The sequence below is a fragment of the Mobula hypostoma genome, chromosome 20, assembly GCF_963921235.1.
Source record: "Mobula hypostoma chromosome 20, sMobHyp1.1, whole genome shotgun sequence".
Lineage (NCBI taxonomy): Eukaryota > Metazoa > Chordata > Chondrichthyes > Myliobatiformes > Myliobatidae > Mobula > Mobula hypostoma.
This window is the reverse complement of record NC_086116.1, coordinates 50,616,600-50,640,800: the sequence shown is the minus strand read 5'-3', so window position 1 is coordinate 50,640,800 and position 24,201 is coordinate 50,616,600. Positions and strand designations below refer to the sequence as shown.

General features: G+C 41.8%; 1 protein-coding gene across 4 annotated transcripts in view; it reads right to left on the bottom strand.

Moving 5' to 3' along the window:
- Positions 1 to 24,201, bottom strand: part of dennd6b (DENN/MADD domain containing 6B) — a 113,439-nt gene that overhangs the window by 82,224 nt on the left and 7,014 nt on the right. For all 4 annotated transcript variants that reach the window (XM_063072895.1, XM_063072898.1, XM_063072897.1 and 1 more), the window contains exons 2-5: positions 11,634 to 11,672; positions 9,833 to 9,875; positions 3,277 to 3,389; positions 246 to 326 (exon numbers count right to left, since the gene is read on the bottom strand). In XM_063072895.1, coding sequence (XP_062928965.1) covers positions 246 to 326; positions 3,277 to 3,389; positions 9,833 to 9,875; positions 11,634 to 11,672 — 276 coding nt within the window. The remainder of the gene's footprint in view (positions 1 to 245; positions 327 to 3,276; positions 3,390 to 9,832; positions 9,876 to 11,633; positions 11,673 to 24,201) is intronic.

Below are 24,201 nucleotides of genomic sequence, written 5' to 3'. Positions count from 1 at the left end.
TTATTCATACTGCATAAGTGACATGCTGAAAGGTTGCACATTGCTCAAACTGAAAACAAACTATTTTTCAATAAGACAGGCGAAGGTTCTTAGGACAAGGTCATTAACTAATGAAACTTAGTGCCTTGTCTAAGTTTAACCATTTCCATTAACATAAATCTAACCAAATAAAATATATTCTTATTAAAGTGTTGAACCTAATCCACAAAATAAACAAATCAATTTTATTTTAGAAATTCGATTACCTTTTGAAAATATCCCCGTTTTATTGTACTATCCTTGACTTGTCGGAAGTAGACAAATCCATAGTAATGTGCTCGATCCCACTGAAAAATGTAATTTGAGTCTATTAGCATATGAACCATATCATGTAATAGTAGCAGAGTCCATCATGGTGAACTCTTTGAAAGATCTATTCAATTAATCAAATCCGCTGCTCTTTATCCGTTTTCCTGCAGCTTCTCTGAATGAAGCAAAAGAGTTGCAAAAGCATACAATGGGACAAAAAAATCAGCCAGAGAAATATAAAAATTATTTCACATATATATAAAATAGGTAAGAAGAATTTAGTTTTTAAAAAGGCAAAAAATGAATTATTGTTGCTATTCAGTCAGATCTGAGTATCTTTTGCATACTAATCATAAAAAAACTTAATACATCGATATTGCAAGCAAGCAACCTGGAATATTTGGTACAAAGTAAGACACACAGCTGTGTAGCAACCTGGAATATTTGGTACAAAGTAAGACACACAGCTGTGTAGGTCAAGTGATTAGGTATATTTAAAATGGTGGTTCATAGGTTCTTGATCAGTAAGGGCATCAAAGGTTATGGGGAGAAGGCATGAGAATGGAATTAAGAGAGAAGGTAAATCAACCATGATTGAATAGCACAGCAGAATCACTGAGCTGGATGTCCTTATTCCGCTCCTATCTTTTATGTTTTATGGTTTGGAGTATAAGAACAATAAAGTCTTCTTACAGTTATATAGTGCTCCCATGAAACAGATGTTGAGAACTGTCTTTAGTTCACTTATCACCAACTGGAGGTTTGCCTGCCTTAGAAGGAATGTGAGATTACCCTATGAGACAAATTTTCACTCAATGAGCCCTAGTACCTTGGAGTTTTTGAAGAATACAGTGTGATCTCATTGAACATTAGAGTTTTGACAGGGTAGAGGAGGATGAACTATTTCTCCTAAGTAAAAGATATAAAATTAGGCATATTCTCAAAATAAATGGATGATAATTTAGTGCTAAACTGAGGAGTAATTTCCTCACTCAGATCATTTTAAGTCTTGGAAAATGTTCTATAAAAAGGCTGGTGTATATTTATTCTTTGAATATAGTCAACACTGACATCAATACATCTTTGGAGGGTTTAAGCAATCAAATCATACAACATCAGGACAGGGAAATGGTATAGGAATTGTGGACCTATGTCAAACTCAAAAGTCTCTGTGACCTCCTCTTGCTCTCGTTTTTCAAGTTCTTGTCAGTGTTGTACTTAATTACAAATGCTTCTATCAAATCTTCCCTTAATCTTTGAAATACATCCTACAACACCAGCTGCTAAAAACAAGCAATATTGGTTCAGCAGAAACTCGGGAGAGATGATAAGCAAAAATAGATTTGGGAAAACAAAACAACTGAGCTGGAATTAGATGGATGAATGGATTTTTTTAAAAAGCTGAAATGTCAATTTAAGTATTTTTATTGAGGCTGACAGCTCAGACTTTACTTTCGTTTGTATGTTTTAGAGTTGGCCATCGAGTTTCCTAAGGCCATGGTAAAAGACAGCAGCTGGATTTTTGGAAGGATAGTTTAGAAGAGACAGCAAGTTCCTTCTCACTCCGTAGGACTATCTGGTTTTCACATAATCTGCAAACTTTGAAACTGTATTACCTATAATCAATTTAAGTAATTATATTAAAAAGAACAATAATCCAAATACGTGTTGAGTAACTTTTATCAGAAATGCTTAAGGCCAGAAGTGTTTTGGATTTTTTTCAGATTTTGGAATATATAATGAGATAACTTAGGATCGCCATCATTTCCAAGTCTGAAATAATGTGCTACCGGTAAGCAGCCTTCCACTTGTTCATCACACATATGTACTGATGCAGCGTGTCAGATTTTTCATCAGCGACGATCTTGGCAAACTCACCAATGAATTTCTCTGCTGCTTCATGATCAGCAGATGCTTTATCACCACAAATCTTTTAAAAATTAATACTGTGTCTTTTCTTAAATTTTTCCAACCAGCCTGCTGAATATTCACAATTACCTTCAACTTTCAGTTTGTCGTGAGAGATCATTGCTTGCATTATGATAGCACATACTGTTAAGTGGCATATGTTCTCTCTGACACTAATTAATCCACTCTTTCAATACACGAATGAGATCTTCATTTTTTGCTTTATGCAGTGATTTTCTATTTTTCATTAACTCCTGTTCATTACATATGTGAGGTCACTTCTCAGAACTGTCGTGGTGCACAGAAACCAGAGCATTGCCTGGGAACCTTCCCGGTGCCTGGTGAAATTTTCCATTTGTGATGTCATATCAGCGCTCAAAAAATTTTCAGGTTTTGGAGGTTTTCGGATTTCGGAATTTCAGATAAGGGGTACTCAACCTACACCTGGAAAGCACTAAAATACTTTACCCTCCAATCTTGGAAAAAAAACTCTCTTCACCTCTATTGTTTAGCCAAATTCATATCCACATTGCTATTGAACTTTCAATCTCAATAGTTTCGATGTACTATGCACTACTTTGTCCATGGCGTTTTGTTAGATCATTCACATGTTAACCACAGTACTATATCAATCTTTATGTTCCTTGATCAACATACCCAGTAAAAGTTATTTTAGCATAATTTCCTTTTTAAATTATCCTCGCCAGGTATCCTTTAAAGGAATTGAAGGATGTGCTCAAACAGTGGTGAAAAAACATACAATTAATTGGCAGAGTCAGTGTTTATAACAGTGGAATAATTTTCAGTATGCTTCACGTTATTTTCAGATACAATTAAAAAGTAGACTAGAGATGGAAGGAAGCAGAGGACAGACCATGGAGGGTAACAGAGTAAACTTGGGGAAGGGGAAGTGATTAGGGGTTATGCAGGGAGGGGAAGTAGGGTTGATCAGGAAGACCTGGATAAGACTTAGTCCAGCTTCAGATTATTCTACCTTGTGTCACTATATGTTTTTATAAGTGGATGATCGAGGTCTTTTCTACTGGAAAATAAAGGATTTGAACATTCTGCTAAACACACCTGAAGAACAACTGGGGCATCTCGGTTGTACTTCTCTTCATCTCCAATCGCAGACAGTTTGTGTCCCACTGACTGTCGGATTCGAAAGCTGAACTGTGTGTCTCCAAGACAACCTAAAGCGTCAGTAACAATAATGGCTCATAATTGTAAAGACACAGAAACATTCCAAAACACTTTGGGATTAAATTGGATTTTGCACATGGAAAAAGATATTGAACCACAAATGTAAAAACAAGGGTGACGAAGGAAAATGACTACAGAAAATGATTAAAGTTAATGTCAACAAAGTATAGGAGAGAAAACAGGTCAGAATCGATGAGTCTACAGACATAAACTTGAGACCGGGCAAAGAAAAGATATAAAGCAAGGGCTAGGATTTTAGCTAAAAGTACTTCAGATAGGGAGCTCCTTTAGAAGTGGCTAGTGAGCAGCACTTGGTGCTGAAAAAGATACTGAACTTCCAACGTCAAACAAGTTATTGCATAGTGTCAGTTTGCCTCAGTGGTGCAAGCACACTCAGACTACAAAATCTAACAATTCAACCTGATTTCAGAACATGAACATGTCAAGCTGCAACAGCAAGGCAGTCCACAGTGACATAGGGTCAAAGTCCTTTAAGAGCAGGTGCCATGGCACTGTCCAATGTTTCAAACTCAAGGGAAAATACGAACTTAGAACAGTATAGCATAGGAACAGGCCCTGCAGCCCATGTTGTTGTACTGAACTTATTAAACTGGTAATTGAATGTCTAATTAAACTAACCTCTTCTGCGTTCAGACTGTCTAAATCCCTATTCTTTGCACATGCATGTGCCTATCCAAGAGCTTCTTAAATGGCTCTGTTGTAACTATCTCCATTACCACTGCCAGCAACCACCATACTGTAAAAAAAAACTGCCCAGCACATCTTCTTTCAGCTTGCTCACTCTCACCTTAAATGCATGCCGTCTAGATTTAGACATTTCAACCCTGGGAGAAAGACACCAGTCTACCTCTCTCTCTCATAATCTTATAAGCTTCTATCAGGTCTCCCCTCAACCTCCACCACTACTGAGAAAGCAACTCAACTCTGTCAAACCACTCCTCACCACACATGCTCTCTAATCCAGGCAGCATCCTGGTAACCCTCTTCTATACCTTATCCAAAGGCTCCGCAACTTTCCTATAATAGGACGACCAGAACTCAATATTCCAGATTCTGACTAACTAGACATTTATAAAGCTGCAGCATAATGACCCAGCACTTGAACTCATGCCTCAACTAATAAAGAAAAGCATGCAATACATATTCTTTATTGCCTTATCAACCTGTGCAGCCACTTTCAGGGATCAGAGTCCCAAGATCCCTCTGTACATCAATACTGTTAAGGGTCTTGGAATTAATAGCATACTGTCCCTTTAGATTTAACCTGCCAAAGTGCAACACCTCACATTTGACCATTTCTCTGCCCATATCTGCAATTGATCAATATTCCATTGTACCCTCTGACAAATCTTCTACACTATCCAAAGCACCAGCAATCATCAGCAAATTTACTAATCCACCCATCCACATGTTCATCCAGTTTATTTACACATATCATAAGCAGCAGAGGACTAAGTGCAGGTCCCTGTGGAACATCAGCAGTCAAGAGCCCCAGCCAGAAGTCCCATCGACCACTACCCGCTATCTTCTACGGACAAGCCAATTCTAAATTCAAACAGCTAAGTTACTGTACCTCGAACTTCTGATGTACGTGATAAACAGTACTATATTTAAATATGCATTATTATACCACACTCATTTATAATCTCACAGCAATGCTAACTCATTCTGAAACTGAGATTATAAACATGATTTATCATTGACTCATGGAGTAGGAACCAGGCCCCTCAACCCAATGAACCCATGGTGGACATTAAGTATTTACATAAATCCAATGCTAGTCCAAATTGATTTTTGCTACATTCCAATGAACCACCCCCAGATCCTACACACTGAAAGCAATTTCCAGAGGCCATTTAGCCTACTAATGCATAGATCGTTAGGATGTGAGTGAAAGAACAGAGCATCCAAAGGAAACCTCATGGTTAAGATTCAAAGCACATTTATTATCGAAGAATGTATAAATTATACACCTTTGAGAGTTGTCTGCTTACAGACAGACACGAAGCAAGAAACCCGAATAACCCAATTTTTTTTTAAAAGGCCAAAAACAGCAGCACAGAGGAAGAGAGAGAAAAAAAAACACAAATCATGTGAACAACAGAAGCAAGCCAACAGCATTCTGAACCAGACCGAAACCCCAGATCCACTCCCAGAGCAGCTGGAGTCACCGCTCATCACACCAGCAGGGCAAAAATGCACAGCAGCCGATCAGTTCACAGCCTCAGTGCCAGAGAGAAAGGAATGAACATTCACAGGAGGGTGAGCAAAATAAGCCCAACACTCGCCTCTGGTCCTGACACACAGGCTTCCAGTCTATCTGAACCAGCATTTAAATTGTCTAAACACCAGGCAGTGCCTCGCTCTAGGACCCGGGCCCCAGCACCACAATATGCTTGGGCTGCCGAGCCCAAAGCCATTCTTGATCTCACCACATCAGCTCGACACTTGGAGTGATCCAACCTCGCATCCTGGTCAGGTGGGCAGGCATCAAAACTCTTCCATATCTACTCCTCTCCAAATTGCTCACTCCATCTCCAGCAGTGATGCCAACTCCGTCTGCAACCCAGGCTCAAACACGCTGCACCTCGCAATGTCCCAGCACGACTCACCCCTCAAATCAGCCTCGCCTCCACCTGTCTCCTCACTGTCTGCAGTGATAGTTCACCACAATTTGCTTCAGTAAAGATGTTACAAGTAATGTTTTTAGTTGAATTCCTTGCCTTTCTAACTACCAGTAAGCTGTCACACACCTCCAGTGCCACCTTAAACTTACAAAAGGAATGTTCAAATTCTACCCATATCACAGATCACAACCTGGTGCATCTAAAACCCTGCTACGTGCCTCTGGTGAAGAGTAAACCTGCAACCTCGAGGACAGTGAGAAAATGGTTGGAGGAGGCTCATGAGGCAATCCAGGGTTGTTTTGAGGTGACAGACTGGCAGGCACTCTGTGAACCACATGGAGAGGATATTGATAGGCTCACAGAATGCATTACTGATTACATTAACTTCTGTGTGGACTAAAATGTTCCGACAAGAACTGTCCTTTGTTATTCAAATAACAAGCCATGGGTGACAAAGGACATTAAGGACATCCTGAACGCTAAAAAGAGGGTGTTTAGAAATGGAAATAGGGAGGAGCTGAGGGCAATACAGAGGGACCTGAAAGCCAGGATCAGGGAGGCTAAAGATAGGTACAGGAGGAAGCTTGAGTGGAAACTCCAGCAGAACAACATGAGAGAGGTCTGGAGGGGGATGAGGACCATCACTGGGTTCCGGCAAACTAGCAACAGAGGAGCTGAAGGCAGTGTGGACAGGGCCAATGAACTTAACCTGTTCTTTAACAGATTTGACATTGTGGCCCCTGCCCATCCCCCACATGAGCCATCTGTTGTCAGCCCCCAACTAACACATATTCCACTCTCCCCTCCTACCCCTCCTCACAGTTCCCCACCCTGCTCTCATGACTGTACCCTTTCCCCATACGAAACCACCATGGTGGGCTTCACAGCTGAACAGGTGAGAAGACAGCTGAAACGTCTCAACCCAAGCAAGGCTGCAGGACCGGATGGTGTCAGTACCAGGGTGCTCAAAGCCTGTGCCCCTCAGCTATGTGGAGTACTTCACCATGTATTCAACCTGAGCCTGAGGCTCCGGAGGGTTCCTCTACTGTGGAAGACGTCCTGCCTTGTCCCCGTGCCGAAGACGCTGCGCCCCAGCGGTCTCAATGACTACAGACCGGTGGCATTGACCTCCCACATCATGAATACCCTGGACAGACTTGTTCTGGAGCTGCTCCGGCCTATGGTCAGGCCACACTTAGATCCCCTCCAGTTCGCCTACCAGCCCGGACTAGGAGCTAAGGATGCCATCGTCTACCTGCTGAACCGTGTCTACGCCCACCTGGACAAGCCAGCGAGCACTGTGAGGGTCATGTTTTTTGACTTCTCCAGTGCATTCAACACCATCCGCCCTGCTCTGCTGGGGGAGAAGCTGACAGCGATGCAGGTGGATGCTTCCCTGGTGTCATGGATTCTTGATTACCTGACTGGCAGACCACAGTATGTGTGCTTGCAACACTGTGTGTCCGACAGAGTGATCAGCAGCACTGGAGCTCCACAGGGGACTGTCTTGTCTCCCTTTCTCTTCACCGTTTACACCTCGGACTTCAACTACTGCACACAGTCTTGTCATCTTCAGAAGTTTTTGGATGACTCTGCCATAGTTGGATGCATCAGCAAGGGAGATGAGGCTGAGTACAGGGCTACGGTAGGAAACTTTGTCACATGGTGTGAGCAGAATTATCTGCAGCTCAATGTGAAAAAGACTAAGGAGCTGGTGGTAGACCTGAGGAGAGCTAATGTACCGGTGACCTCTGTTTCCATCCAAGGGATCAGTGTGGACATGGTGGAGGATTACAAATACCTGGGGATACGAATTGACAATAGACTGGACTGGTCAAAGAACACTGAGGCTGTCTACAAGAAGAGTCAGAGCCGTCTCTATTTCCTGAGGAGACTGAGGTCCTTTAACATCTGCTAGATGATGCTGAGGATGTTCTACGAGTCTGTGGTGGCCAGTGCTATCATGTTTGCTGTTGTGTGCTGGGGCAGCAGGCTGAGGGTAGCAGACACCAACAGAATCAACAAACTCATTCCTAAGGCCAGTGATGTTGTGGGGATGGAACTGGACTCTCTCACGGTGGTGTCTGAAAAGAGGATGCTGTCCAAGTTGCATGCCATCTTGGACAATGTCTCCCATCCACTACATAATGTACTGGTTGGGCACAGGAGTACATTCAGCCAGAGACTCATTCCACCGAGATGCAACACAGAGCATCATAGGAAGTCATTCCCTGCCTGTGGCCATCAAACTTTACAACTCCTCCCTTGGAGGATCAGACACCCTGAGCCAATAGGCTGGTCCTGGACTTATTTCATAATTTACTGGCATAATTTACATATTACTATTTAACTATTTATGGTTTTATTACTATTTATTTTTTATGGTGCAACTGTAACAAAAACCAATTTCCCCCGGGATCAATAAAGTATGACTATGACTATATAGTATCAGGATTGAACCTGGTCAAAGAGCTATGTATAAGGTCACAGATCTACCAACTATGCTGCTGTGCACTCCTCAATTTTGTATCCTACTGTTGACATTAAACAGGTAATACATCCATTTGTGTCCTCATAACTCATTTCTCTCATGTAATTGCTGACATGTAATTGGCAAAGGTGTCCCTGAACTTCCAGTTGCTCATGCTGTTCCCATTTTAATAGCTCTGTGTTTGGCACCTTAAATGCTCTAACAAAGGCCAACATGAGGTCAATGTACAGAAACTCATGTTCTGCCTAGATACATGATTGACCACAGGACTCAACAATACTCCAACAGTTCCAGATAACCATTTGTAACTGGCTAGTTGATACGTAAAGTCATCAACCAATAACAACGCTTTTCTCTCTCCACAGAAGCTATCTGACCTGTTGAGTACTTCCTTTTTGTATATTGTATTGCCAAAATCTGACATGCTTACTTTGATCAGACCAATAACTACAGTGCTGGGATATCTCAAGAGTCGAAAACCAAAGAAACCTTTATTCTACAGGAAACCTCTTAGCAAATCTCCAATATGTGGGAGATGCTGAATCACATTAGAAGTTATTTAAAAAGGCCCCATGGTGTTCAGAACCATTAAAGGATTCAAGTATACCAATGAACATTTCAAGTTTCCCACTAAAGCTACTACCCAGGTGCAATCAAGATTATTTAGATTCATATTCAAATTCAGATGTAGGTTCATTTATTTATCACATGTATATAGAAACATACAGTGAAATACATCATTTGCGCTAGCAATCAACATAACCCAAGGATGTACTTGGGACAGCCAAGGATGTACGTGTTGCCTCACGTTCAGGTGCCAACATGGCACCCCACAATATTCAGCAGAACAACCCAAGCAACAACAACAACTCAAAAGCAAAAGGAAACAATAGTAAAAATTATGGAAGATATGGAAAAGAGCCAGCAATCCTGCACCCACCAGGATTTCTAGGTATTCCCTTTGTTCTTAAAATTGTATGTCTCAAGTTTTTAAAAAATGGAAAATGCAAGAAGATGCTGGATATTCGCTTTATGATATTGTCAACTATTTTTTAAACACAAGAAATGTGTGCATTTATTACTTGGAAGAAAGTTTTATATATTAAGATGCTATCCTTCCTAAATGTTAATTTTGTCAAGTTGAATTGTCTCTGGATTTCTTTCCAAACAAACCAGTAGTGATTTTTAAAAAGAGAAATGTAATAATAGCAATATAAAGGTCAGAACATTGAATGGTGTTTTGTAGAAAAGATGTCAAAGAAAAATAAAAACCTCATTTGAGTAAATTTCTTACCAGAGTAGGAATCTGGAAAAGAGAGGTAGCAGATGCTGGTTTTCTGAAAATTAGGAAAAGAGAAGCAAAAAGAGAGATAAAACAAATGTCAAGTTAATGAGATTGACCAAAGGTGAAGCAATTTCTAATATTTCAGTCTCGAAATAAATGTCTCTGTTACTGAAGATGAAAAAGTCTCAATGACTTCTTTGCTAATAGCCACAAAACAGAATGACTTCAAAAAGATGAAAGTGAAAGAACATTAAATGGAACTTGAAAAACATATTATTTTCAATCCATTCCATATTCCCACAAACAAAGTCTCTTTCCATCTGTACAGGTATTACAGTACATTAAGAAAGAGGAAGAGGAATTTCAGGGATTACTCAGCATTCAAGACTTGGAGCACAAATTTCGTTCCTCACCACAATTTCACAATTGTTTCAAAGAGTGTTCTAAGATAATTAAATAGAAATCCCATCAGATTTGTGCTTTGTTTTCATACTTGCCTTTTGAATGTAATTGAACAGCAGTATAAATCTTCGTTTAATCTTTGCAATATAAAAAGTACAGATGATTGGGCATGTAAAACAAAAATGAAAAATGCAAAATGCTCGAAGTACTCAGCAGGTCAAGCAGCATGGGGGGGGAGAAAAATGATGTTTCAAGAATATTTTATCAAAATTCAATCTTCACTTCACCTGTGTGGGAATCGGGGCTCCAATGCATCAGAGGGAGGGCAGGAACCAGTGCCCTAACACATCAGGGGAAGAGCAGCCAGATACCAAACTTTCATGATTTCTCAATAGTTCGACAGCAGATTATTGGAGTTTTACTATATTAAGTAGTGGCATTTAAGACAAAATTACAAATCTATTGACAGGAAAGTAAGACACTTATAAAGCTCACTTAGTCATTAGCCAAAAGTGTTAAAATAGTACATGGAATGGTACAGTACATCATCGTACAAGTATTTCTACCTGCAGATGATCTACATTCATCTATCCCGTGCATTTTCATGCAAAGAATAAGGAATATAAATCTAATGTCATTTCTTAGTTGGAAAATGTGTTGGCTAAATTATCAAGCTGAGCTCCACAAACTGTAGCAAACTAAACTATCAATTAATCTGACAGACATCACCTAACATCAATTTTGTTTCTTTTCCACGAAAGCTACCTTGTCTGCTCAGCATTTCCACCATCTTCTGTTTGTATTTTAGACCACTTACAACTGTTTACCTGTTTGCTTGAGGGATAAATGCTGGCCAGAACAACAAAAAATTGAAATTTATCTTGTCTACCTGATCACCTGATCTGTCCTCTCATCAAAAAGATAAAAGCAAGTTGATAATTTCAAATGTTTACTTCATAATGCAATTGCATATCAGTCTAGATCATGTGCTCAGATCCTATAATGCCTTCAAGCACATGACAATTTGACTCAGGAGTGGGGGGGGCGGGGGGGAACAATAGCAATAAACCACCTCACACTAGTTTAGGAAAATCTACATTAGCATAAGGTGTGATGGAGTTCATGAGATAACCAAGCAACTGAGAGTGGGATTTTATTTAGATCAAAGACAAAATTTTCTTTTTCACTAACTTCAGTTCACCACCCCAACAAAAATTATCGACTTCTTTGATGGCTGTATGAGAAGTTAGTGAGTTGGGTTGATCTCTGAGGAAGGGACAACTGACATCAATTTGAACAATCTTTTCCTTTCTGAGGCATTTCAGACTTCAGAAGGTTTGTCAGATTCATGCAAGACTGTTAATGGAGTCATTAAACGAATAGTCATTCTATTAATTTACTATCTTACCTCTTTCTCTGTGAGCCGCACATCATGGGGATATACAAGCTGAGGAATCAAAAATATATAAACAGCTTAGCAGAAGGCATTTTATAAAAAGAACAAAATAAATTATCTCACTACAAAACAACAGCTTCTATCTTATCCAGCGAATAATTTATGTACATATCAATACCCAAACCATGTTCTTTTAACATGGCCAGTTATAAATGGCACATTATCCAACAAAAAATATCCAATATTCAGATTGCATTAATATAGTAGTTTATTAGGTTATTCTGACTTTTGTGGAAGTTATTGCAAGACATTAATGATATGTTTGTACTTGAGAGGAAGAGGATGCAAAAGGAGAATAAATTAGGATAATGAACAACACACTGCGTGTTGACAATTCCTTTCAAACTGCCTGTGCTCAACAGAGGAAACTGACACAAGTGCTGCAAAACATGCAAGTCTGTGACATGCCAAGACATTCAGAGCGGAGAATCTGTCAGCGTGTTCCACATGATGGGTCAAATTTTGCTGAGGTTCCCTAGTTTCTGGTCAGACCTGGCACAGGATCCAAGAGGTGCTTATCTTTTATTACAATAAGTATTGTATGAAAGGCAGATGAGATTTGGGCATGGATCAGTATCTAAAATTATGACATTGAAGCCATTAGTGAGACTCGGTTGCAGGAGGGGCAGGACTGGCAGCTCATTGTTCTGTGGTTCTGTTGTTTTAGACGTGACAGAGCAGGAGGGATTAAAGGAGGAGGGATTAAAGGAGGAGGGATGGCACTACTAGTCAGGGAAAGTGTCACAGCAGTGCTCTGACAGGACAGACAGGAGAACTCATCTAGTGAGGAATAAGAAAAGCAGAACCACATTAATGGATTATATTATAGACCATCCAACAGTCCACAAGATTTAGAGGAGCAAATTTGTAGAGATCGCAGACTGTTTCAAGAAATTAAGGTTGTGATAATGGGGAGGGGAGGGAGGGAACATCGACTCAGACCATGCTCAGAGGCCTGCGTCAGGCACTTTCATGCCTTACAAGGTGCAGATTGGAAGTCTGTGGGACGCCACTCCTCGCACAGACACTAGAGCAATGTGTGGTTAAGTACCTTGCTCAAGGACACAAACACGCTGCCACAGCTGAGGCTCGAACTAGCGACCTTCAGATCACTAGACGAACGCCTTAACGGGTTGTTGTTGTTGGGCACGTGTTGTGATAATAGATGTTCTTAGCTTTCCACATATTGACTGGGATTCCCATACTATAAAATGGCTGGATGGGAAAGAGTTTGTTAAATGATTTTAGGAAAGTTTCTTTAATCAGTACATAGAAGTCCCAACTAGAGAGAGTGTGATACTGGATCTCCTATTAGGTAACGAGACAGGGCAGGTGATAGAAGTTTGTGTATGGGAACACTTTGCATCTAGTGATCATAATGCCATTAGTTTCAAAGTAAATATAGAAAAAGATATAGCAAGAGCAAAAGGATTGTAAGGGACAAAATTAGCCCTCTGGAAGATCAGAATGGTAATCTACGAGGGGTGATTGATAAGTTCATGGCCTAAGGTAGAAGGAGGTGAGTTATTAACTTCAAACTTTCTGCATTATCACTCAAAGAGTTGAACTGCACGTGCATGTAACAAGAGCATCTTAGACCTCCAGGTGATCCACAGCAGGGGTGATTGATAAGTTTGTGGCCTAAGGTAGAAGGAGGTGAGTTATACAACTCTTGTTACAGGCACGTGCAGTTCAACTCTTTGAGTGACTATGCAGAAAGTTTGAAGTTAATAACTCATCTCCTTCTACCTCAGGCCACAAACATATCAATCACCCCAAGCTGTGGACCACTTCTGGAGGTCCAAGACGCCGACTTCTACAAAGAAGGGATCCATATGCTCCATGACCGCTGGACTAAGTGTGCAAATGTAGGAAAAGTAAATGTGCTAGGTTTTCTAAAATTAACTTCATCTACATTAGGCCACGAGCTTATCAATCACCACTCGTATGTGTGGACCCGAAAAAGAGGGCAGATCTGAAATGGACTTCTTGCATCTGTATTTACTCCGGAGACGGAGACAGAATCTATAGATGTGAATGTAATACAGCAGCAAGTTTATGGACCCCATACAGATTACAGAGAAGGAGGTGTTTGCTGTCTTCAGGCAAATTGGAGTGGCAAAATCCCCAGGGCCTAACAAGGTGTTCCCTTGAACCCTGTGGGAGTCTTGAAGGGGGCCCAGGGGAGATATTTAAAAACATCCCCAGCCACAGGTGAGGTGCCGCAGGATTGCGGAATAGTTAATGTTTTTCCGTTGTTTAAGACAAGTTCTAAGAATAAGCCAGGAAATTATACACTGGTGAGCCTAACATCAGTAGTGCAAAAGTTATTTGAAGCTATTCTAAGGGCCCAAATATATAAGTATTTGGATAGATATAGTATTGGGATTGTCAACATGGCTTTGTGCGTGTAAGTTGTACCTAACCAATTTTAATAGAGTTTATCGAGAAAGTTACCAGGAAGGAGGATGAAGGCAGGCAGTGTATGTTGTCTACATGAACTTCAGCAGGGCCTTTGACAGGGAGGTTGGGAGGTTGGTCAAGAGGGTTGGTTGACATTCAAGATGAGGTAGCAGATTGGATTAGACATTGGCTTCATAGGAGAAGCCAATGAGTGGTAGTAGAGGGTTGTCTCTCTAACTGGAAGCCTCTGATTAGTGGTGTACCGCAGGGATCAGTGCTGGGTCCTCTGTTGTTTACCATCTATATCAACAATCTGGGTCATAATGTGGTTAACTGGGTCAGCAAATTTGTGAATGACACCAAGATTGGGGGGTGTAGTGGACAGCGAGGAAGACCAAAGCTTGTAGCAGGATTTGAACCAGATTAAAAAAATGGGCTGAGAAATGACAGATGGAATTTAATGCAGATGTGTGAGGTGTTGCACTTTGGGAGGGAAAACTAGGGTAGGACTTACACAATGAATGGTAGGGCACTAAGGAGTGCAGTAGAACAGAAGGATCTGGGAATACAGATCCATAATTCCCTGAAAGCAGAGTCATGGATAAATAGGGTTATAAAGAAAGCTTTTGGCATATTGGCCTTCATAAATCAATGTACTGAGCACAGCAGCTGGGATGTTATGTTGAAATTGTAAGAGACATTGGTGAGGCCTAATCTGGAATGCTATGTCCAATTTTGGTCACCTATCTACAGGAAATATATAAATAAGATTGAAAGACTGCAGAGAAAACTTACAAGGATGTTGCCGGGACGAGGGCTTTCCCACTGAGTTTGGGTGAAACTACAACTTGGAAGTCAAGGACGTAAGGTGAAATGTTGAAGAGGAACATGAGGGGGAACTTCTTCACTCAGGGGGTGATGAGTGTGCGGAACGAGCTGCCAGTGGAAGTGGTGAATGTGGGTTTGATTTCAACATTTAAGAGAAATTTGGATAGGTACATAGATGGGAGAAGTATGGAGGGCTACGGTCTGGGGACAGGTCAATGGGACTAGGCAGGTTAATGGTTTGGCATGGACTAGATGGGCTGAAGGGCCTGATTCTATGCTGTAGTGTTGTATGATTCTATAACTCAAGCATATGGAGAGAAATTAAGAAAAAGTGAAAGGGAAAAAAGTATTATAATCTCTGTGAATTAAAATTAATAAAACATTCCGAGTTGTGATAGTTACTGTTCACAATCAGAGGTTGACTGCCAGTAATTGATATATTGTACTTAAAAGGAGACCAAAACTGAAATAGGTAAGATAAGCTGCATTCACCAGCAACTTTGATGTATGTTGCTTGAATTTCCAGCATCTGCAGAATTCTTGTTGTTTGCATATAATTTTCTGACAGCTTTAGTTTGATTTTTCAATGCAGCTACAGGAACTTCATAACAGCAAGTTACAGGGCCTCTCCATTAAATGGCAGGGTTCCATTCCTGTGAACTGTTCCTAGAAGATGCCACAGCCTCACAGCAGCCACCAAATCCATCTTGCCAGTCTCCCAAATACTTTTTCATATGTATGGGCTGTACAGAAGTAATTGGTTCAGAAGCAGGGGAATACCTGTGGTGGTTTTGCAAAGCAACACATTTCATACAGCAATTTCAAATTATTCATGCTTGATAAAACATCTCCTCTTGCCTGAATCTCCTGTTAAAATAACAAATATCATTTCTTTTATCATCACTTTCTCTGAAAATTACTAAAAGATAAAAATATTTACAATTGTCTACATGGTGAAGTTTGTATGCAGGGTGAAGTTTACTTATACGGTGAAAGATAATAGGAGCTGCAACACAGCAAGTTAATATATATACAGTTGAAGATTTGTATCTTCAAAGAGAAAATTTTTGTAAGTTAGATGGGCAAGTCTGTTGGAGACCACTGTGAATTACAAAGTTCCCAAGACAAAAGTAGAAAATGGATGAATGAAGTTAATGAAAAGCTTATTATGTCTTGCAAGTGGCATATTGATTCTGTGAGATGACTGAAGAGAAGCAGTGAAAATATAAGTGCCTAATGGGGAGATGAGTCAGATATTGCAACACTCAGAGATTAACACAAAAGAGATGAACTGATTAATCCGAAAGAGAAAGAACAGATAGATAGACAGATACTTTATTGATCCCAAAGGAAATTACAGCATCACAGTAGCATTAAAAGTGCACAGATATACAAACATAAAAAGAGGAAAGAAGTAAGGAAAAATAAAAAATGAGTTACCTCAAACAGTCTAAGAGTAGAGATAGAAAAAATAAGACAAAACTTGCAGAACTAAAAAGAAATATGCAGTATATACCCCCACAGTGTTGTCAACAATAAGTTAAAAATAAAGTTGGCTCAGATATTACAGTGAAGATGATGGAATCTTTATTTCATTTAATTGGTAACAATTTCAGGATTCTAACAAATATATAGCAGACATGCCAGACATGTTGTAAATTATTTATTACCTCAATCAAAATAAAATGAATTGAAGTGAAGCAAATTATAACATCCTGAAATTTTCCACTAAGTTGTTGATTTCTTTTAAAGTTTTTTTTAAACTTGGTTTGAGCACAGCAACCCTTGGAATAACGATTCTCAGAATGGTGACTTTGGTGGGTCAAAGGGCTTCAGTAAGGTTGGAGCAAAAATGAGCAGGAGCAAAAATAAGCACAGTCAAACAGGGCAAGACAACCAACAGCTCAAAAGTGATGTAAGGCAGCTGACTGGTGAGTAACTGGTGAGCATTTTCTAGCAAGTTTCTTGAAGCTATTTATGAACATTAGGCATGACAAGGCAGCTCACCCGAGAGGAATCCACATTCTGTGCCATGTGGAAAATCATAGATGCTTCCAATAGCCTAGATAACCACATGACAGGAAACAACTGCAGCTGCAGTAGACTAAATTTCATGTTTCAAAGCCAGCACAGTGACTGGGGTCACTATGGAACATCCGTAAGGGCAAGAACTTCATAAATAGCACATTTAGGTGGACAATGGCAAAGCTCCAGTTACTTAGATTCAATTCCTAGTAATGGTGCTGTCTGTAGAAAATTTGCATGGTCTCCATGTGACTACTTACTGTCCCCATCTCCCTGTGAGATGGAAGATCCAAAAATTGAAGTGATATTCCAAACCTCTTTAAAAGGTTGACCATTGTTGAAAAGGAATTGACAACCTCAAGCTGAAGGGCACAGCCATGTGGTTGAAAGTGCAATACATCAAATCTTCCATCACCAAAAGAACTTATTAATGATTTTCTGCTAGTATTTACAACAGATGAATTACCAGAAGAACATGACTGACAAAAGACCACAATTTCTCTCTAACTAATCTGTAAATCTTAAGCACATAACTGTCACAAAGCAATTTGTTACTACTCAAATCCCTACCTCAAACAGAGAAGCAGACTGCTGTGTGCAAGGTAGAACAGTAACTTTTTAAAAAGTTAACAGACAGTAAATATCCAGGATAAACACAAGAGATCCAGTACATGCTGGAAATCCAGAGCAATACATACAAAATGCTGGTGCAACTCTGTGGGTCAGGCAGCATCTATGGAAATGAATGAACAGTTGACATTTCAGGTAAGACCCTTCATCAGGACCAGAAAGGAAGGGGGAAGGAGCCAGAATAAGAAGGTGGTGGGAGGGGGGAGGATAGACATGATAGCTTAAGGTGATAAGAACAGTAGGGGAAAGTGGGTGAAGTAAGTAGCTGGGAGGTGCTAAGTGGAAAATGCAAAGGATTGTAAAAGAAGAAATCTGATAGGAGATGAGAGTGGATCATGGGAGAAAGGGAAGGAGGAGGGATTTCCCCACTCTGGCCTCTTACCTCTTCTCCTCACCTACTTATCACCTCCCCCCAATATCCAATTCCAGCTTCTTCCCCCTTACTTTCTGGTCCCGATGAAGGGTCTCAGCCCGAAACATTAACTATTTACTCATTTCCGTAGATGGTGCCTGACCTGCTGAGTTCCGCCAGCATTTTGTGAGGGTTTTTGCAGCGGCTGACTTTAACTTCTGTAACATAGACTGGGGCCTCCTTAGTGCAAGAGAATTAAACGGGGCAAAATTTGTTATGGGCATCCAGGAGGGTTTCCTTAATTGCTATGTAGATAATCCAACAGTATGTCACACTGGATACTGTGGAAAGCGGTCAGTGAGTGAGTGGGCCAGTGAAGGAGTGGAGCTTTGACTCGAGAGATTCTGGCAGTTTTGGCAGTTGGTCTGTGCAATCAAGTCAATCAAGATTTGAATAGCTCAGACTCAGCAGAAAGCAGCTCATTGGGCAATTGAGGTCAGGTGACCAAGCATTTTGAAAAGCTCAAACAGATAAATAGAGGGATAGCTCAAGCGAAGCGGCCTGTGGGAAGCGGCCAGTGAGTGAGTGGAGCTTTGAGGCTTTGACGAGAAGAAGCAGAGGATGAGCTTGCTCACAGTTTTCCTTTACAATGCCTCCTGAGATGTGAGATGTGGCAGTCTTGGGGGAACGCCCCTCTCCCGCAGAGTCACATCTGCCAGAAGTGCATGCGGCTGGGCGATCTGGAAGACCGTGCAAGGAATCTGGAGCAACAGCTGGATGACATTCGACTCATAAGGGAGAATGAGGCAGTCATAGATGAGAGCTACAGGGAGGTAGTCACATCTAGGCTGTCGGAAGCAGGTTGTTGGGTGACAGTCAGAGGGGGGAAAGCGAAGGTGAGCAGACAGGTAGTGCAGAGCACCCCTGTAGCCATTGCCCTGAATAATAAGTTTACCGTCCTGGATACTGTTGGTCCCAACATGTATCACGACCTCTGGTTGCTTTCCCTCTCGTACCAGGATGTCGTGCACCCGGTCAGAGACATCCCAGACCCTGGCACCAGGGGAGGCAACAAACCATGTGGGTGTCCTTCTCACGTCCACAAAAGCTCCTGTCTGCTCTCCTGACTATAGAGTCTACAATGACGACAGCTCTCCTCTTCTCCGTCCCACACTTCTGCACCACAGAGTCAGACTCAGTGCCGGAGGCCCTGCCATCATGGCAGGAAGAGGAATGAGGTCCTTAACTGTCAGTTTCAGGAACTAGGCAGAAGGCTGAAGAACAGGGTGAGGTTCTCAGGATTGCTGCCAGTGCTACGAGACAGTGATGGTAAGAATTGGAGGAGATGGCAGTTGAATGCATGGCTGAGGAGTTGGTGCAGGGAGCAGGGTTTTAGATTTTTAGCTCATTGGGATCTCTTCTGGGGAAGGTGGGACCTGTACAGATTGGATGGCTTGCACCTGAACTCGAGGGGGAGCAATATCCTTGCAGGTAGGTTCGCTGGCATGGTTCGGGAGGGTTTAAACTAATTTGCAAGGGGGATGGGACCCAGAGCGATAGAGCAGTGAAACAAGTGTATGGAGTAAAGCCAGATCTAACATATAGAGAGGCTTTGAGGAAAGAGAAGCAGAATAAATGGTGTAAAGACAGGAAGGTAGAAGGGCTGAAATGTGTGTACCTCAATACAAGAAGCATCAGGAACAAAGGTGATGAACTGAGAGCTTGGATACACACATGGAATTATGATGTAGTGACCATTACAGAGACTTGGCTGGCACCAGGGCAGGAATGGATTCTTAATATTCCTGGATTTCAGTGCTTTAAAAGGGATAGAGAGGGCGGAGAAAGAGGAGGAGGAGTGGCATTACTGGTCAGGGATACTATTACAGCAACAGAAAGGGTGGGTAATGTAGCAGGATCCTCTTTTGAGTCAGTATGGGTGGAAATCAGGAACAGGAAGGGAGCAGTTACTCCACTGGGGGTATTCTATAGGCCCCCGGTGGCAGCAGAGATACAGAGGAGCAGATTGGGAGGCAGATTTTGGAAAGGTGCAAAAATAACAGGGTTGTTATCATGGGTGACTTTAACTTCCCTAATACTGATTGGCACCTGATTAGTTCCAAGGGTTTAGATGGGGCAGAGTTTGTTAAGTGTGTCCAGGGCGGATTCCTGTCACACTATGTGGACAGGCCGACTAGGGGGAATGCCATACTAGATCTAGTACTAGGTAATGAACCGGGTCAGGTCACAGATCTCTCAGTGGGTGAGCATCTGGGGGACGGTGACCATCGCTCCCTGGCCTTTAGCATTATCATGGAAAAGGACAGAATCAGAGAGGACAGGAAAATTTTTAATTGGGGAAGAGCAAATTATGAGGCTATAAGGCTAGAACTTGCGGGTGTGAATTGGGATGATGTTTTTACAGGGAAATGTACTATGGACATGTGGTCGATGTTTAGAGATCTCTTGCAGGATGTTAGGGATGAATTTGTCCTGGTGAGGAAGATAAAGAATAGTAGGGTGAAGGAACCATGGGTGACAAGTGAGGTGGAAAATCTAGTCAGGTGGAGGAAGGCAGCATACATGAGGGTTAGGAAGCAAGGATCAGATGGGTCTATTGAGGAACATAGGGAAGCAAGAAAGGAGCTTAAGAAGGGGCTGAGAAGAGCAAGAAGTGGGCATGAGAAGGCCTTGGCAAGTAGGGTAAAGGAAAACCCCAAGGCATTCTTCAATTATGTGAAGAAAAAAAGGATGACAGGAGTGAAGGTAGGACCGATTAGAGATAAAGGTGGGAAGATGTGCCTGGAGGCTGCGGAAGTGAGCGAGGTCCTCAATGAATACTTCTCTTCGGTATTCACCAATGAGAGGGAACTTAATGATGGTGAGGACAATATGAGTGAAGTTGATGTTCTGGAGCATGTTGATATTAAGGGAGAGGAGGTGTTGGAGTTGTTAAAATACATTAGGACAGATAAGTCCCCGGGGCCTGACGGAATATTCCCCAGGCTGCTCCACGAGGCGAGGGAAGAGATTGCTGAGCCTCTGGCTAGGATCTTTATGTCCTCGTTGTCCATGGGAATGGTACCGGAGGATTGGAGGGAGGCGAATGTTGTCCTCTTGTTCAAAAAAGGTAGTAGGGATAGTCTGGGTAATTATAGACCGGTAAGCCTTACGTCTGTGGTGGGAAAGCTGTTGGAAAAGATTCTTAGAGATAGGATCTATGGGCATTTAGAGAATCATGGTCTGATCAGGGACAGTCAGCATGGCTTTGTGAAGGGCAGATCGTGTCTAACAAGCCTGATAGAGTTCTTTGAGGAGGTGACCAGGCATATAGATGAGGGTAGTGCAGTGGATGTGATCTATATGGATTTTAGTAAGACATTTGACTAGGTTCCACATGGTAGGCTTATTCAGAAAGTCAGAAGGCATGGGATCCAAGGAAGTTTGGCCAGGTGGATTCAGAATTGGCTTGCCTGCAGAAGGCAGAGGGTCGTGGTGGAGGGAGTACATTCAGATTGAAGGATTGTGACTAGTGGTGTCCCACAAGGATCTGTTCTGGGACCTCTACTTTTCGTAATTTTTATTAACGACCTGGATGTGGGGGTAGAAGGGTGGGTTGGAAAGTTTACAGACGACACAAAGGTTGGTGGTGTTGTAGATAGTGTAGAGGATTGTCAAAGATTGCAGAGAGACATTGATAGGATGCAGAAGTGGGCTGAGATGTGGCAGATGAAGTTCAACCCAGAGAAGTGTGAGGTGGTACACTTTGGAAGGACAAACTCCGAGGCAGAGTACAAAGTAAATGACAGGATACTTGGTAGTGTGGAGGAGCAGAGGGATCTGGGGGTACATGTCCACAGATCCCTGAAAGTTGCTTCACAGGTGGATAGGGTAGTTAAGAAAGCTTATGGGGTGTTAGCTTTCATAAGTCGAGGCATATAGAGTTTAAGAGTTGAGATGTAATGATGCAGCTCTATAAAACTCTGGTTAGGCCACACTTGGAGTACTATGTCCGGTTCTGGTCGCCTCACTATAGGAAGGATGTGGAAGCATTGGAAAGGGTACAGAGGAGATTTTCCAGGATGCTGCCTGGTTTAGAGAGTATGCATTATGATCAGAGATTAAGGGAGCTAGGGCTTTACTCTTTGGAGAGAAGGAGGATGAGAGGAGACATGATAGAGGTGTACAAGGTAATAAGAGGAATAGATAGAGTGGATAGCCAGCGCCTCTTCCCCAGGGCACCATTGCTCAGTACAAGAGGACATGGCTTTAAGGTAAGGGGTGAGAAGTTCAAAGGGGATATTAGAGGAAGGTTTTTTTACTCAGAGAGTGGTTGGTGCATGGAATGCACTGCCTGAGTCAGTGATGGAGGCAGATACACTCGTGAAGTTTAAGAGACTACTAGACAGGTATATGGAGGAATAAGGTGGGGGGTTATATGGGAGGCAGGGTTTGAGGGTCAGCACAACATTGTGGGCTGAAGGGCCTGTACTGTGTTGTACTATTCTATGTTCTATGTTCTATAACGATCTTTCAGTATGAGCACAGTTAGGGAACAGTGATCACAACCCCTTAAGCTTTAACATGGCCATAGATAATGATGAATATGGATCTTGATGAGATGTTGCCGGTGAACCACGGCGGCATTCTGCAAACTACTATTTCCTGAGGAGACTGAGGTCCTTTAACATCCGCCGGACGATGCTGAGGAAGTTTTACGAGTCTGTGGTGGCCAGTGCTATCATGTTTGCTGTTGTGTGCTGGGGCAGCAGGCTGAGGGTGGCAGACACCAACAGAATCAACAAACTCATTCCTAAGGCCAGTGATGTTGTGGGGATGGAACTGGACTCTCTCACGGTGGTGTCTGAAAAGAGGATGCTGTCCAAGTTGCATGCCATCTTGGTCAATGTTTCCCATCCACTACATAATGTACTGGTTGGGCACAGGAGTACATTCAGCCAGAGCCTCATTCCACCGAGATGCAACACAGAGCGTCATAGGAAGTCATTCCTGCCTGTGGCCATCAAACTTTACAACTGCTCCCTTGGAGGGTCAGACACCCTGAGCCAATAGGTTGGTCCTGGCATAATTTACACATTACTATTTAACTATTTATGGTTTTATTACTATTTAATTATTTATGGCACAACTGTAACAAAAACCAATTTCCCCCGGGATCAATAAGGTATGACTATGACTACGTATATAACGTATATAACTAATATATACCTCTTTTGAATTACTCTCACTGCAATTTACATCCTGTAATTTTCCTTTAAGCAACATGTTTTTAAACTGACTTAATGAACTACAGTCTTCAGAATCTTCTGTATTACTTGGCGACTTAATACTCAAGCAAACTGATACAGCACCTTTAAGCAAATGAAGGTTCATTGCCATGATCAGAAGTGAGGCAGGGGTAGGAGCTCTAAGCCAGGTTGAAACAGAGGGATGAGGCCCCCTTTACACAGCATCTTATTAGCAAATGTGAAGTTGCTGGAGAACAAAATTGAGAACCTAAGGGCAAGATGGTTGTATTGTAGGGAAATGAGGAATTGTTCTGTTCGCAGACATGAGGAAATCTGCAGATGCTGGAAATTCAGGCAACACACACAAAAAATGCTGGTGAACACAGCAGGCCAGGCAGCATCTATAAGAAGAGGTACAGTCGACGTTTCGGGCTGGGACCCTTCGTCAGGACTGACTGAAAGAAGAGATAGTAAGAGATTTGAAAGTGAGAGGGGGAGGGGGAGATCTGAAATGATAGAAGACAGGAGGGGAGGGGTGGATCTAAGAACTGGAATCAGGGAGAGGATCATGGGACGGGAAGCCTGGGTTGAAAGAGAAGTGGGGAGGGGAGCCCGGAGGGTAGAGAGCAGGCAAGAAGTTATAGTGAGAGGGACAGAAGGAGAAAAAAGAGAGAGAGAAAAAAAAGGGGGGAAAATCAAAAATATATTAAAAATATATTAAATAAATAAGGGATGGGGTGTGAAGGGGAGGAGGGGCATTAACGGAAGTTAGAGAAGTCAATATTCATGCTATCAGGTTGGAGGCTACCCAGATGGAATACAGTTGGCCCTCCTTATCCGCGAGTTCCACATGCGCGAATTCAACCAACTGCGAAGCAAGAAAACCCGGAAGTGCTCTTCCAGCACTTGTTGTTCGAACATGTATAGACTTTTTTTTCTTGTCATTATTCCCTAAACAATACAGTATAACAATTATTTACATATCATTTACATTGTATTAGGAATTATAACTAATCTAGAGATGATTTAAAGT